The 14622-nt window shown below is 39.7% G+C and overlaps 1 protein-coding gene across 13 annotated transcripts in view; it reads right to left on the reverse strand.

Moving 5' to 3' along the window:
- Window positions 1-14622, reverse strand: part of mef2aa (myocyte enhancer factor 2aa) — a 247731-nt gene that overhangs the window by 23964 nt on the left and 209145 nt on the right. For 7 of the 13 annotated variants that reach the window (XM_070858306.1, XM_070858314.1, XM_070858305.1 and 4 more), the window contains 3 exons: window positions 13656-13793; window positions 9868-10084; window positions 6441-6494 (listed from right to left, as the gene is read on the reverse strand). In XM_070858306.1, coding sequence (XP_070714407.1) covers window positions 6441-6494; window positions 9868-10084; window positions 13656-13793 — 409 coding nt within the window. Of the gene's footprint in view, window positions 1-6440; window positions 6495-9867; window positions 10085-13655; window positions 13794-13843; window positions 13976-14622 lie in introns of all 13 variants that reach the window. The other 6 variants (XM_070858316.1, XM_070858313.1, XM_070858315.1 and 3 more) reach the window with 4 other exon arrangements.

Genomic DNA, 14622 nt, shown 5'->3' on the forward strand with positions numbered 1-14622 from the left:
CTCAAACAAGCATCACGCCTCCTAATGTCATATGCAAAGGGCCCAATGCCTGTTTCAGAAGCAGACCCTGGACACTCATACTAGTGCCTTTTTCAATATGACAGTCAGCATACTTCGGGCTTGGAATCTCATGTGCTCATGTCACCTGCCATGTTGGATGCTTAGGCTTGTGTTTTACTCCTAAAACAGGCACAGTGCCAACAAATCTCTAGGTTTGTGTGTATTTTTGATGTATAGAAAGTTACTTTTCAACCATTTTTGTATTTTAATAGGGAGATTATATAATGCAGTAATTATACATCCTTCAGTGTATGACAAAATCTAAATATTACCCAACTTTCTTCCCCTTTTAAATCATAAGACTGGTTTCTAGAGAACTCGAGGGGTTCATAGCAGCGAACCTGGGGACTGGGAGAAATTTAGAACTCAGCAGAGGAGGACAAAGGGTTTGATTAGGGCAGGGAAAATGGAGTACGAGAAGAAGCTTGCAGGGAACATTAAGACGGATTGCAAAAGTTTCTATAGATATGTAAAGAGAAAAAGGTTAGTAAAGACAAACATAGGTCCCCTGCAGTCAGAATCAGGGGAAGTCATAACGGGGAACAAAGAAATGGCGGACCAATTGAACAAGTACTTTGGTTCGGTATTCACGAAGGAGGACACAAACAACCTTCCGGTTATAAAAGGGGTCGGGGGGTCTAGTAAGGAGGAGGAACTGAGGGAAATCCTTATTAGTCGGGAAATTGTGTTGGGGAAATTGATGGGATTGAAGGCCGATAAATCCCCAGGGCCTGATGGACTGCATCCCAGAGTACTTAAGGAGGTGGCCTTGGAAATAGTGGATGCATTGACAGTCATTTTCCAACATTCCATTGACTCTGGATCAGTTCCTATGGAGTGGAGGGTAGCCAATGTAACCCCACTTTTTAAAAAAGGAGGGAAGAGAGAAAACAGGGAATTATAGACCGGTCAGCCTGACATCGGTAGTGGGTAAAATGATGGAATCAATTATTAAGGATGTCATAGCAGTGCATTTGGAAAGAGGTGACATGATAGGTCCAAGTCAGCATGGATTTGTGAAAGGGAAATCATGCTTGACAAATCTTCTGGAATTTTTTGAGGATGTTTCCAGTAGAGTGGACAAGGGAGAACCAGTTGATGTGGTATATTTGGACTTTCAGAAGGCGTTCGACAAGGTCCCACACAAGAGATTGATGTGCAAAGTTAGAGCACATGGGATTGGGGGTAGTGTACTGATATGGATTGAGAACTGGTTGTCAGAAAGGAAGCAAAGAGTAGGAGTAAATGGGTACTTTTCAGAATGGCAGTGACTAGTGGGGTACCGCAAGGTTCTGTGCTGGGGCCCCAGCTGTTTACACTGTACATTAATGATTTAGATGAGGGGATTAAATGTAGTATCTCCAAATTTGCGGATGACACTAAGTTGGGTGGCAGTGTGAGCTGCGAGGAGGATGCTGTGAGATTGCAGAGCGACTTGGATAGGTTAGGTGAGTGGGCAAATGTATGGCAGATGAAGTATAATGTGGATAAATGTGAGGTTATCCACTTTGGTGGTAAAAACAGAGAGACAGACTATTATCTGAATGGTGATAGATTAGGAAAAGGGGAGGTGCAAAGAGACCTGGGTGTCATGGTACATCAGTCATTGAAGGTTGGCATGCAGGTGCAGCAGGCGGTTAAGAAAGCAAATGGCATGTTGGCCTTCATAGCAAGGGGATTTGAGTACAGGGGCAGGGAGGTGTTGCTACAGTTGTACAGGGCCTTGGTGAGGCCACACCTGGAGTATTGTGTACAGTTTTGGTCTCCTAACCTGAGGAAGGACATTCTTGCTATTGAGTGAGTGCAGCGAAGGTTCACCAGACTGATTCCCGGGATGGCGGGACTGACCTATCAAGAAAGACTGGATCAACTGGGCTTGTATTCACTGGAGTTCAGAAGAATGAGAGGGGACCTCATAGAAACATTTAAAATTCTGACGGGGTTAGACAGGTTAGATGCAGGAAGAATGTTCCCAATGTTGGGGAAGTCCAGAACCAGAGGTCACAGTCTAAGGATAAGGGGTTAGCCATTTAGGACCGAGATGCGGAGGAACTTCTTCACCCAGAGAGTGGTGAACCTGTGGAATTCTCTACCACAGAAAGTTGTTGAGGCCAATTCACTAAATATATTCAAAAAGGAGTTAGATGAGGTCCTTACTACTAGGGGGATCAAGGGGTATGGCGAGAAAGCAGGAATGGGGTACTGAAGTTGAATGTTCAGCCATGAACTCATTGAATGGCGGTGCAGGCTAGAAGGGCTGAATGGCCTACTCCTGCACCTATTTTCTATGTTTCTATGTTCCGACAGTACTAGCAACAAACAAAAGACCTGCCAAGAATGTGGAACTGACATCCCTGCTGACACACTGAGCTCTTTCCAAAGCTGCTTCCTCGTTCACTGGAAAGGTAAAAACAACAGCTGACGATCCATCAGGGCCTCACTGGGGTCCCGGTTCCAGGATTCCTCCTTAATCTGCACCTGCTGCCGCACTTCACACAGTGTAGAACAGGCAGAGTTCGCTGGCAGGCTATTGTGTACCAGCAGCTTAATGGTATGACATAGTCTAAATGCTTGCTGGATGTTCAGAAGTTCCACTCAGCTTACATGTTACTGGCTTTGCAATCAATACAAGGCTTGATCTTATCGAACACAAAGTTGAAACTGTCATTTGAGTAAAGCAAATTCTGTTGCATGTTTTAGGAAAATGTTGCAGTATATTAGCTATAATGATCTGTTTATTGTGTAGCAATGTTATCTTGCAATGATAGGTCGATGTGAAAAATTAACTAGATAATGACAAACACAATCAAGAATGAATTAAGTCCTCTTTACGTTGTGAATTTAATTCCAGTGTTATTAGAGCACAGAAATTGCTGACACAGTTGTGTTGTAATGAAACAAAAGCTCACTCTTCAGGAGTAAAAGTAAATGTAGATCTGGAATGATCTTTCAGTTGTACCACTTACTTTTATTGCAGTGATGTGTCATCAAGTCCTACGCAGCTGCTTAGATACATTCTAAACTCTTGTTGTATGCGACAGACTTTGACTATCTCACTAGTACTTCGGTGAGTTGTACTGAACAATTGGGTAAGTGTAAAAGGGGATTTCTACGCACCAACCTGGTTTCCGTACACTCATGACCCCATTAATTGCTAGTCAAGAACACATTTCATGAATATAGTCAATCAATTTACACTATGCAACTTTGGTATGAGCTCATTTTTTTTTAATGACTCGAGATTCAATACTCAACTTGTTAAATTAAGATTTGCAGAACCTAAAGACTTTCACTGAACTGGACATTGCAGAGTATTCACAAAGGTCAGCATTACAGAATAGAGGAAGTATTGCTCATATTTTACTGAATAATTACATTAAGCAATCAAAATATATACGTTAGATTCCAAATGCCATTCTCTAAACTTTGCTGATCTGCTAAATGTCACTTTGCAGATATTCTAATTATAGAACTTGCACCATCTGTCACATACCTACAAAAGTATCAACCTTCATGATTAGTTCCTTACAATATGGCCGTTATTTCTTTAATAATCACACAATGCCAAATGGAAGATATCAAATCCTCTTCCCAAGATAGACAGTGTCCTTGGGTAACTATCCAGGAAGGACTACCAGCTATTAGGACATAAATGTTTAATAATCAAATGGTCATTGGGTGTTGGATCTCTAATAAACTCGGAGGACTCTGAATCTGCCTGTAGCTATGCTTGTTGTGTAACAATCACACCGGCATTAACTTGCTTTGGTCCAAGTTTATTTCAGATGTCAGTGGTGGAGTTAACAAACCGCTCTGCATTTGCTTTGCTGCAACAACTGGTCAAACACGACTTTAACTTCCAAAACAACTTGGGCCCAATCAATTGCACACATTAAGCCCTCCGACCATTTGAAAGTGACAACATCTTTCAGAAAGAGAGAGACTTTGGCACAATGTTCCTTCTAATTTATATTAAAGGGGCCATGTGGGACATTCAGGGTTCCACGCATGTGCAACACCTGCAGAGCTTAAAGGGAACGCTGCTTTAGCACAGATAGCCAAGGATGCCAAGAGTAAAAATCAGTTGTACAGACAGGTATGATTCTCCGCTACCATAATTAGAAACCTATGCTTTACTGTATCCATATGGATGGCAGGTAGAACTGGTACAAACTTCAAATATTACTTTGGTTACCCATTTCATGAATTGCCAAAGTTCAGTATGTGGCACCCACACCCATTGTCTGATCAAATTCTACCTGCAGGACACTAGCATGGTAATGTCACCTTTGCCTTTATATGAAACATCAGGTCATCCCACTGTAATTATGGTCTCTGAAGAGCTCATTGACTTGTAGTCCATGTCAACTTTTGATGTGATCAACGGTTTAATTATCCAGGAGACTCCCTTGGACAAGTGGTCAGCCGTGGATTTAGACAACATTGTTTCAACTGCAGTTTAGATGGTGGCCATTGATCAAGCGATCAAAAGGGTCCTTTGATTTTAGATCAGATTGGTTTGCTCAAGGATACTGTTAATGAATGCACTGAGGAAACTTGTCGGGACTTCTGCATCTGAATGAGCTGATGGTTTTTTTTTAAAATTGTAAACTTATTAAAATTCCAGCTGTCTGAAAAATCTCTGGAGGGGAAAGGGAGGTTGAAAATTGGGCCTGTAAATCTGAAGTATTTAATGTCCGGTATTGTAAAATGCATGTGATGGTGTAGTACAAGATTACGTTGAATCCAATTAAGAGATTGCTGCAAGTAGAGTAACTGTTAATCTCCAGGTTAGGGAACTTCATATAGGTTGCTGGAAAGGTACAGCTGTTGGATATAATAGGACAAGATCGGTGTACAGGAACTGCTGTTGAATCATTGAGTGAGAAAGCAATTCTATAAAAGATCCGAAGTTGTAACACAAATGGAGTTAGGCATGGCCAGAGCCACTCGTGGTGGCTGGTAACTTGAGGTTTGCCTTCTTGCACTGCATTTTCCTCTCAAACGTTGTATTGTGTTTTGTGTATATTATAGCTGTAGGTGGCCTGTGTTGCTATTGTGTTTGATATACCAGTTGGGTAATGTCCCAAACTGGATCTTGCACACTAAATTGCATTGTGTAAATTGGCTGCCAAAGGAAAATAAATAACTTGTTGCCCGTGAATCGCTTTGGGTTGTCCCGGGGACTTTAAATGCAAATCTTTGCTTTTTAAAAAAAAATCAAGTTACCATGTATATTAAATAAAGGATCTGCGTGATGTTGAAGCAAACTTCCTTTTTATAAACTGGCAGTGGTAAATGAATCGTACAGCAAGTTTACCACATGTGAAATCCCTACAGAATAGTCGTTTTGCAGGCCATAGCCCAGCTACAAAATATTCTGTTTCAGCATGGCTGCAGATTTTTCAGCAAAAAGCTGACTGAGTATTACCTTAGAGATATTCGGAAACTTCTCAGAGACTGGCTGGCTGAATGGTCTATTTTCAATCCCACATTGATGCTTTTAAACACAAACCATGTTTGCAAACATCATCATAGGCAGTCCCTCGAAATTGAGGCATTCTAAAGTTTGCAAAAAAAATACAGGCTAGTGAACAAAAGCCTTAATTTGTAACGGAATATTAATTTCAGCTCTTTCTACACTGGCTACAAGCCGCTGTTATGTCTATGTTGCACAGAACAAGATTCCATAGTGCCATCATTTTTAAAAGTTCAGTTATCCTTGTATTAATCCCTTTGTTAGATAGTTGCACCAATGCGGAACATAGCATTGAAGACTAAGCAAAAGTGAAATACCATTAAAACTTCTCGAAGGCTAAAAAAAAAATCTTTGAAAAGGATTATAGGAATATTCTTGAGGGAAGTTTTTTTTTTGCTAGCTAACAGTGAACAAAAGTAAATGATGAATGGCAACAAAAGGACTTGTCCTGATGTATAGGGAGAAGAGTCAACGTTACTATGGGCAACAGGAGGAAAAAATACTAGGGGTGCTATTCAGAACACAGGCCGAAGAACATCTGACCAAAATGGCAGCACAACAGCACACATGTCTTAAAAGAAAAGGTTCTTGGTGACTAAGCCTCTGTAGAACGCTGGCAGTCTCCTAGTTGCAAGTGGAAGTTGAAAGGATGAGGAAGATTCCATATTAACTCTGTGCGACTGTGCAAAATGGGCAGGAGAGAGTCGGCAGCCCGTTTTACATCTCTCCCAGCTGAAGTCAATGGACATAAAAAGGGGAGAGATGTTAAACGGGCTGCCGATTCACTATCGCAACTTTTTACACAATCGCGCAGAGCGCTGGAAGATTAATTTCTTGTTTCCAGTGACAGCAGATTAAACAAAACCTGGAGTATTGAGCCTACGGTATATTTCTTGCTTACCCACAGGGCTGGTGCCTGCACCATTTGGCATTGTAAGATCACCCATCATTCCACCTAAAATACAATAGAGAGATCCGGATTCAAAAAGGCAGCAGAAACACATTGGCAATTTAGCATTAACAAAGTTGGTTCTAAATGTACTTTCAGATAGAGCATCATAATAAATTACTTCTCTTTTTTTAAAATAAAACATAGATTTTTCACTACAAATATATTCGTTTTGAAAATTAGAATAAGTTGCATATTAAATATGTAGCATTTTAACAGACTACTGCGCAATAGAATCTTTTAAAAATAATGACACATGTTGAAGCATATGTACAAGAAATCTAGTCAGGTAGATTATTCACTAATAGATTACAGCTATAGATTAGGATGTGTGTCCAATAGGGTTACTGCGACATATCTCCAATACTTGGTTCACACAATTGTTTGATGAAACCACCAATAATTAACTTGACTGCACTTGGGGAAGGAAAATAATGAGACAAAATACCATGATTATTATCTATTTGATGTGCAGTTACCATGCAATCTTTTACTTTTCAAACTGTATTATGTAAAATCGTATGTTGCAAAGAATTTGAATAGTTTGCCAGGTTCAGCAATTTCAAACTCTATTTTAAGGCTGTAATAAACAGCTGGCGTTGGAATTTAAAAATCTCAAAGCTTAACTTAAAAAGAAACTTGGGTTGCATTTATATAGCGTTCTAGAACCTGATCACATCCTCAGGGTGTCCAATAGTGCTTTACAGTTAATGGATTGCTTTTGAAGAGCAGTCATTGTTATTAAGTAGGTAAATATGGCACCAATTTGTGCACGCGGTCCAACACACACCAAATAAATGACCAAATAATCTACTTTTGTTTGCTGATGGAGGAAGACGGAGACAACTCCCGCTCTTCATTAAAGAGATCATGGGATCGTTCCCATCCACCTGAGCTGGTAGATGGGGCCACATCTGAAAGACAACATCTTTGATAATGTAGCAACTTCCTTAGCATTACACTCAAGGGGCTGAATTTGCAGCCTCTACAGGCGGGGTGCATATGTGTCGGTGGGGGCCCCCACAAGTTTCAGGTTTAGACCTGCACTGCGTATGCACCGAAACCTGGAACCTGCGATCTGTCAGAATCCTCCTGACCGATCGGACGAATCTGAAGGAAATGGGGATTGGCAGGCTGAGAGTCGGGCTATTTGCCCAACGAATGCCCGTGAAATTCTTATGCCTGGTAAAAGCTTTTATCAGTGCAAGACTTTTAAAGGACAGAAAAATCTTTTTTTTCCAATAATGTATACATTTGAAAACCTGTGAAATAAGGTACGTTTATTTTTAGATCCTTTAAAATATGTACATTTATTTTTCAATAATTAATAAAATTCCATTTTGATTAATGTTAAACATAGAAAATAGGTGCAGGAGTAGGCCATTCGGCCCTTCGAGCCTGCACCACCATTCAATATGATCATGACTGATCATGCAACTTCAGTACCCCATTCCTGCTTTCTCTCCATAACCCTTGATCCCTTTAGCCATAAGGGCCACATCTAACTCTCTCTTGAATATATCCAACGATGTGATATCTAAATATGTGATGTTTTAAAAAATATATTTTTTAAGTGTACATGTGTTTTTGGAAGTATTCCCATTCATACCTATGGTGATTCTGTACAAACGGAAATCACTCAAGTATGAATGGGAATACACCTACTTTGATTGGTTGGGCCGGCCCACGTGATCCGAGGGAAGCTTGCGAACCACATGCGTCTCTGGGATAAGTGGGCCTCTATGCAGGCCTTCGCAGAGAGCCCCAGGACCACAAGTCTCCGAACCTCCCGGACCACCAAGTAAGTTTGTAGATTTTTTTTCAGGTCGGAGGCATCCGCCTGTGGGAAACGTCCGACCACAATTTCTGTACCTCTGTAATGGGGCTTGAACCCACAACCTCCTGACTCGGAGATGAGACAGCTACCCAAGCTAAGCTCAGCTGACACTTTGAAAGGGCAAACAGCAACAGGCATTTTAACAAATACAAATGGGACTGAAATCGTGTAATAATAACATATGCATTCATGACAAATTCCTCTGTGCAGTATCTTAATGTAGGCTACAACTAGTTAAAAGAAAAAAATTAATGTCTTTGTTAAAATGTAAGGCTTCGAAATGTGATACACGAAGCATATGCTGCTATTGTACGGCATAAATTCACCTCAAACCGTTTGTGAACTTAGATTGTGGTTTCAGAAATCTGTTCAGTCTATTCGGCTCTCAATCCTGTGTCCATTCAATTTTTTTTTTTTTAAATTGAAGAACATTGATTTCTTTTCCAAATTTCTATAAATATATGCTGATGCTTCTTCAAAAGCTTTCCCTGTACTTCAGTTATGTCAGAGTTTATTGAATGTCTTAATTTAAAATGGTGCAGCTTAAAGAACAAATGATGGCAGATTGGAAGATAATTAGTATTATCCTTGTCTTTTTGTCAAAGTTTTTGTTGAGATAGTAGAGAGGGGTCATGTCTGTTTTGCTAACACTTTGAGGGGAAATTTCAGTGCCGTCGTCAGGGATGTGACTTTAAGGTGTGATTGTCCAGCATGTAGCCTTGCCAGTTGGAAGGGATTCAGGAAGGACAGAGTCCACAATTTTCTGACCAGATAATGGCCGGAATCTTCCAATATGCCCTGATAATGGATAAGGCTCCCAGACGGAAGTGTGACACCAGAAAATTATCCTTTATGGCTTTATTAGCAAGGATGCTGACTATTTGGGGGTATTTATGATTGAGTAAATCTTATTTCTATGCTATCACATTGCTCCAGTTTGTGGCAGCTTTCTAATTGGTGTCAGCTGTGGCTCAGTGGGCAGTACACTCGCCTCGGAGTCAGAAGGTTCGGAGTTCAAATCCTACACCAGGGACTTGAGCACATGAATCGAGGCTGACACTCCAGTGCAGTGCTGCAGGAGTGCTGCACTGTCGGAGGTGACGTCTTTCGGATGACACGTTAAACCGAGGCTCCGTCTGTCCTCTCAGGTGAACGTAAAAGATCCTGTGGCACTATTTCAAAGAGGAGCAGGGGAGATAGCCCAGTTGTCCTGGACAATAGTTATCCCTCAATCAACATAGCAAAAACAGTTTTTCACATTGCTGTTTGTGGGAGCTTGCTGTGCGCAAATCGGTTGCCGTGTTTCTTACAGTACAACAGTGACTACACTCCAAAAGTACTTCATTGGCTGTAAAGTGCTTTGAGACGTCCGGTGGTAGTGAAAGGCGCTATATAAATCCAAGTCTTTCTTTTTAATTAATTTATTTACAAGCTCCCAAGTCAAAAAACTATCCAGTGTATAATATCTTTCTAATTAAGAGTCTTTCTAGTTATGGGGTCACCTCTTACACCAGTGTTGTCACTATGATTGAAGTAAAGTACCTGCATTACCATTGCTTGGTGGTCTCTGTGGGGCACCCGGTGACACAACATTTCTGGGCAGTGTAACTTGTGGCGAAAGCATGCTGGTATCCGTTAGAGATGTGGTTATCAATGAATGAGTTACGAGAGAGCTTCCTGGGTGGCTGTAAGTTAGGGTATTTGGGTTGCTCACAGGAACGGCAACTGGCATTGCGAAGTTTTGTTGTGGCAAACCAGGCTGCAAAGAAGAAAAAAAAATGGTATTATTCCATTGTTAATAGAAGTTATTTCAACAAAATGAATGGTAAAGATATACCGCGATGAATTGAGTTTAGGATGTGCAGAAATGGTTTTAGTGTACAAAAGAATTAGCACATTAGATGTTAAATTCCTGCAACAATACATTCACACATCCTAAAATGCCACAATGAGTATGGATCTACTCTGTACCACACACAAGCAAGCAACCTTCAGCACAAGGCACTAACTTACACTTTTCACTAGTCCAATCTTTCAAGAAGCTTTATCCCTGCCCCCACCCCAAAATACAGCAACAGTTTAAATTTTGCACCTCCCTAAATTGGTGTTAAAGGGTGTCATTCTGCTATTTCACCAGCATCGGCTATCTGTATATTGGGGCTGATTTTCTGAGTTCTCTCAAGTCAAGGGGCGACAATGGCGGCAACAAACCCATGAGGTTGCAATGTGCTCTGGCAGTGGATGAGGGTCCACGCCGTCAATGAGGACTCGGGAAAACCACTCCGTAATAATCCAGATCGGAAAGAAATGCACTGAATGGAACTACCAATATTTCCAACTTTTAATTTTTTTTCCTTCATTTTATCACATTAAAATATGAAGGCTGGAATAATAATTTTGTTTAATTACAGTACATATGAGCTCATGAACTGGTGCACTTTGATGTACCAGTGACAATCAACAGCAAAGAGCAGTGAGCATAACAGCACCAAGTTAAACCACAGAAATGGAAGATCACAGGTTTTTTACGATATCAGCTATTTATCAGGTGCTATTAATAATTGATGGCCTAAAATATTTTTTCATAAAAGTGCTGTGCTTGGCAAGTATTGTACTCTAGTTTTCAAATTGGTATATGTGTGGTTCAGGAGTCAGGAGCATAACATTTTTCCAGGGTGATGTTATCCATTTCCAAGTAAAACCAGCACAATAGGACATTGATTAGAGGAATTCATTCAATTAAAAAACTTAATGTTGGAAAGTAGAACTGAACATTGAGAACCAGCGGAAGCATAAAACAATACATTGGCATAAACAAATAAACTGCATAAATGTTAGTTATCTTTTATATTAGTACATTATTGTAACTTTACAGCACAGATTAGCACATTTCGCAAAACAGCACAAAGTTAAATACAAAAAAGTTAAATAGCACACATCATTTGACAAGCATTGTATTGAAAAATTAAAGTTCTAGGTCAAGTAATAAACAAGAATTCTATAACAATAAACAGAAATATATTGTACTGTAACAAGATCATTAATGACATTTTGTGCAAATTTCAAAGTGTCATTTTTTTGCAAAAGGCAAAATTTGCAGGGATTCATGGAAAAATGAAAATATTTGTAAGTCACCAATTGTAGTAAAATAATGAACATTACTGAATGTCATAGAAAGGAGAAATATGGAGATCCATTGGGACTTGCAATGTTACGTAACCTGAAGGTTGTGTTTTATGGTGAAATCATGTGCAGTATTGTCCTCAATCTTTTCAGAATTTGCAATAAAATTGGAACCAGATGTTAAATTCCAATTTAAAAGTCGCAGATGCAATCATTATTCTGGAACCAAGTTTCTAATGACAAAATCCTTGTGCTGGACCATGGTCATTAACTGCATCGATTGATCCAGCGGATTTCAAAAAAGAAACAGCAATTTAAAAAGGCAAAGCACTGTATTTTAGAGTATTGTCAAAAATGAAAAGTTTTATATAGTGAGACCGGAAGTAATGTCGCTTGGAGGACGTGCTTGTGCAGTCAGCTGTAGATCATTTAAATGAACGGAAACATTGAAACTGACATTTGAACATTGACAGATTTTCTGGAATACTCAACGTTTAAGCTTCATGTAATTACAGCTTTAAATGCTATTGCATAGCGACATTTTTGATTACATTCTTTCAATAACTGCTTCTGGATGAATCATGTTGAATGATGCAAAATAAAATTTCTTACTGGTTCTACTAGAAAACACCCACCCGCCCACATGTATCTGGCAATTTGCCATTATAAATCAGCAGTCCAGTTTCCCCTAGTCTTTGCTGCCATTTCCACTCCCAACCTTCATATTATTGTCTCCTCCCTCTTGAGGAAGTGACTCATGCTGGGCTGTAGTTTTCCAGGCAAGCACCTGGGCCCAAATGTTTATTCCTCACGTGCAAGCCAGAGCAGTGAGTGTTAACAGGTCTCACAGCTGAGCGCAATGACATCCTCACTCACCAGCTATCTATATATAATCCCAACAATGATTCGTGGATTTAAGAACTGTAGCCGATATTTCCACACATGCTGAGAACGGTTTTAGCACCCTCACCACCCCTGCCCTTCGATTTGCTAATTCAGCACAGGCTGGGGAACAAATCTCAGACGTTCCTGGCCTCTAGCGTTCCATTGCAAAATGAGTGCCTCTACCTACAGAGCTGCCAGAGAGGCAACTGATGGCATTTTATGGTGTCGGGCCCAATTGGGATTCAGGAGTTGATACATGCACGTGCAGTCTGTTAGACCTCCTCTATTATTGTGTGCATAAAATTAAATTTAATTCATTTGCCACAGAAAAACAAACGAGAATTGAATAGAGACAACTTGCTAAACAATATATAAAATTGCACTCAGAATGTGTGTGTTTAAAGTTGTCAAAAAAGAGAGCAATTATTCTAATTATTCTATCATGCAATTATCAAAATGTTGCCACATGCTCTTTTAACCTCCATCATCCCTCCACAATCTTGGCTCACAATGGCTTCCAAATATATTCTACGACAGTTCAGCACTCAAACTTCAACACAGTCAATACCTTGGAATGTTTTGGTCTGTTTTATATACAAGCATGTAAAAATCATCTAAAGGGCAGGAACGCAATTCAAACATTCGGTTCTACTGACACCGTTTAATATTTGATTATGTATTCTCCCCTTCAAATAAGTTTATTCAAATTAATTAATGGGATTTGTGTGGAGGAAAGCCAGTGGAATAAGTTAAGCTTTTTCAAAAAAATGCTTACTATTTGATGAATTAAATTTATCAGTTACTGGCTTATTAATCCAAAGGGCAATAAGAATGTTCCAATTTCAAAAATATAAGCTTCAAAGCCCAGGTTGGTACTCTATAAATATTCAGCTGCAATTGAGAAAACAGGACACATCCTGCCAAATACAACACGGAACACCTTAACAAAAGTTTAGATCAGCTTGGCACACACCATGTCCAAACTACAAATGTTAGAGTGAATTATTCTGTACATTAATTCACACACACATTATTATACATCACAGTGATAATGAGTTGTGAGATGGAAAATCATAATAATGCCGGAGGCGTGCAATAACTGAAATTACACAGTATGAAAGGGTGATTCATTCCATGGTAATTCAAATGAGTTAGTTCTAAATCAGGTACATGTTTTTGTAAATTAGGTCTCATTCGGTGTTCCTTCACGCTATGTTCAGTTGTCTTCATGCAGCCTTCTTCAGTCAAAGAGCAGGCAATCGGGTAGCAAGGAAATCAAAGTCTTCTCAAGCAAAGGGGGCCATATGCCAAAATCTACTTACTGCGAGTTTGTGATTCCTCATCATGTTATCAAACTCTTCATTTATTTTTTTATATTTTTCCTCTGTGTGGGGGGTGAGCACGTATGATGAGTCAGGCTCTGGACTGTCGCAGCCTCTGTGTTCTTTCTTGTTAAGCGCCTAGCAGATTTAAAGAATCAACACAAAGAATACCAGATGAAGGTACTTACACCATATCGCTTGAACATTACATCATTATCTTCATTAAGCTTTCTGTATTTGTCCTCCATGAGCGGACTGTGCTCAAAAGTATCATCAGGGTCTGGGCTATCACAGTCATTATGTCCTTTCTTTCTTAAGGTCTGAAATACAATTGGAAAATTCACACAAAACTACAAACCTGCTACAGGTACGACAATAACTGTTCACCGATAGATATATAAAGTTTATGACCCACCGCCCCAAACACTTATCCTGTTTTGGTGGCCATCTTTATAAATCTGAAACTATGCCTGAAAGAAGCCACCTTTGCACGAATAAGATAACTGCAGCAAATCTAAACAGCTGTAGGAGTGCACATTCCAACATCGACAGATACTTATTTATCAATCATTTAAAAATGGGAGACCTGTTTTACATTCAGGAACTCATTTTGGGTCAGGAAGCAGTCGAATAAAGTTGGTTCTCATTCACTTTTAATGAAATACATGGCATTTATAGAAGCTTTACAGCTGATTTAACATGAGAATGACTTTACACAGCTCCTGGTGTTTCACATGATCCGAATTGCTACTAAATGAGACAATACTGGAAAATAGTAGAAAGATAATGCTGAAAGCAAACAGCACGCGACTAAAGCAAGGGACACAATGTATAGAAGGTAGTCTTGCTTTCCATATGCAAACTTGGAATGCTTTATGCATGGGTGAAATATTTAATTTTCATGCTTTTTTAATGCAATCTGACACGGTATGGAAATAGGTCACAACTCAATGGTTACAGCCAATTA

The sequence above is a fragment of the Pristiophorus japonicus genome, chromosome 17, assembly GCF_044704955.1.
Source record: "Pristiophorus japonicus isolate sPriJap1 chromosome 17, sPriJap1.hap1, whole genome shotgun sequence".
NCBI lineage: Eukaryota > Metazoa > Chordata > Chondrichthyes > Pristiophoridae > Pristiophorus > Pristiophorus japonicus.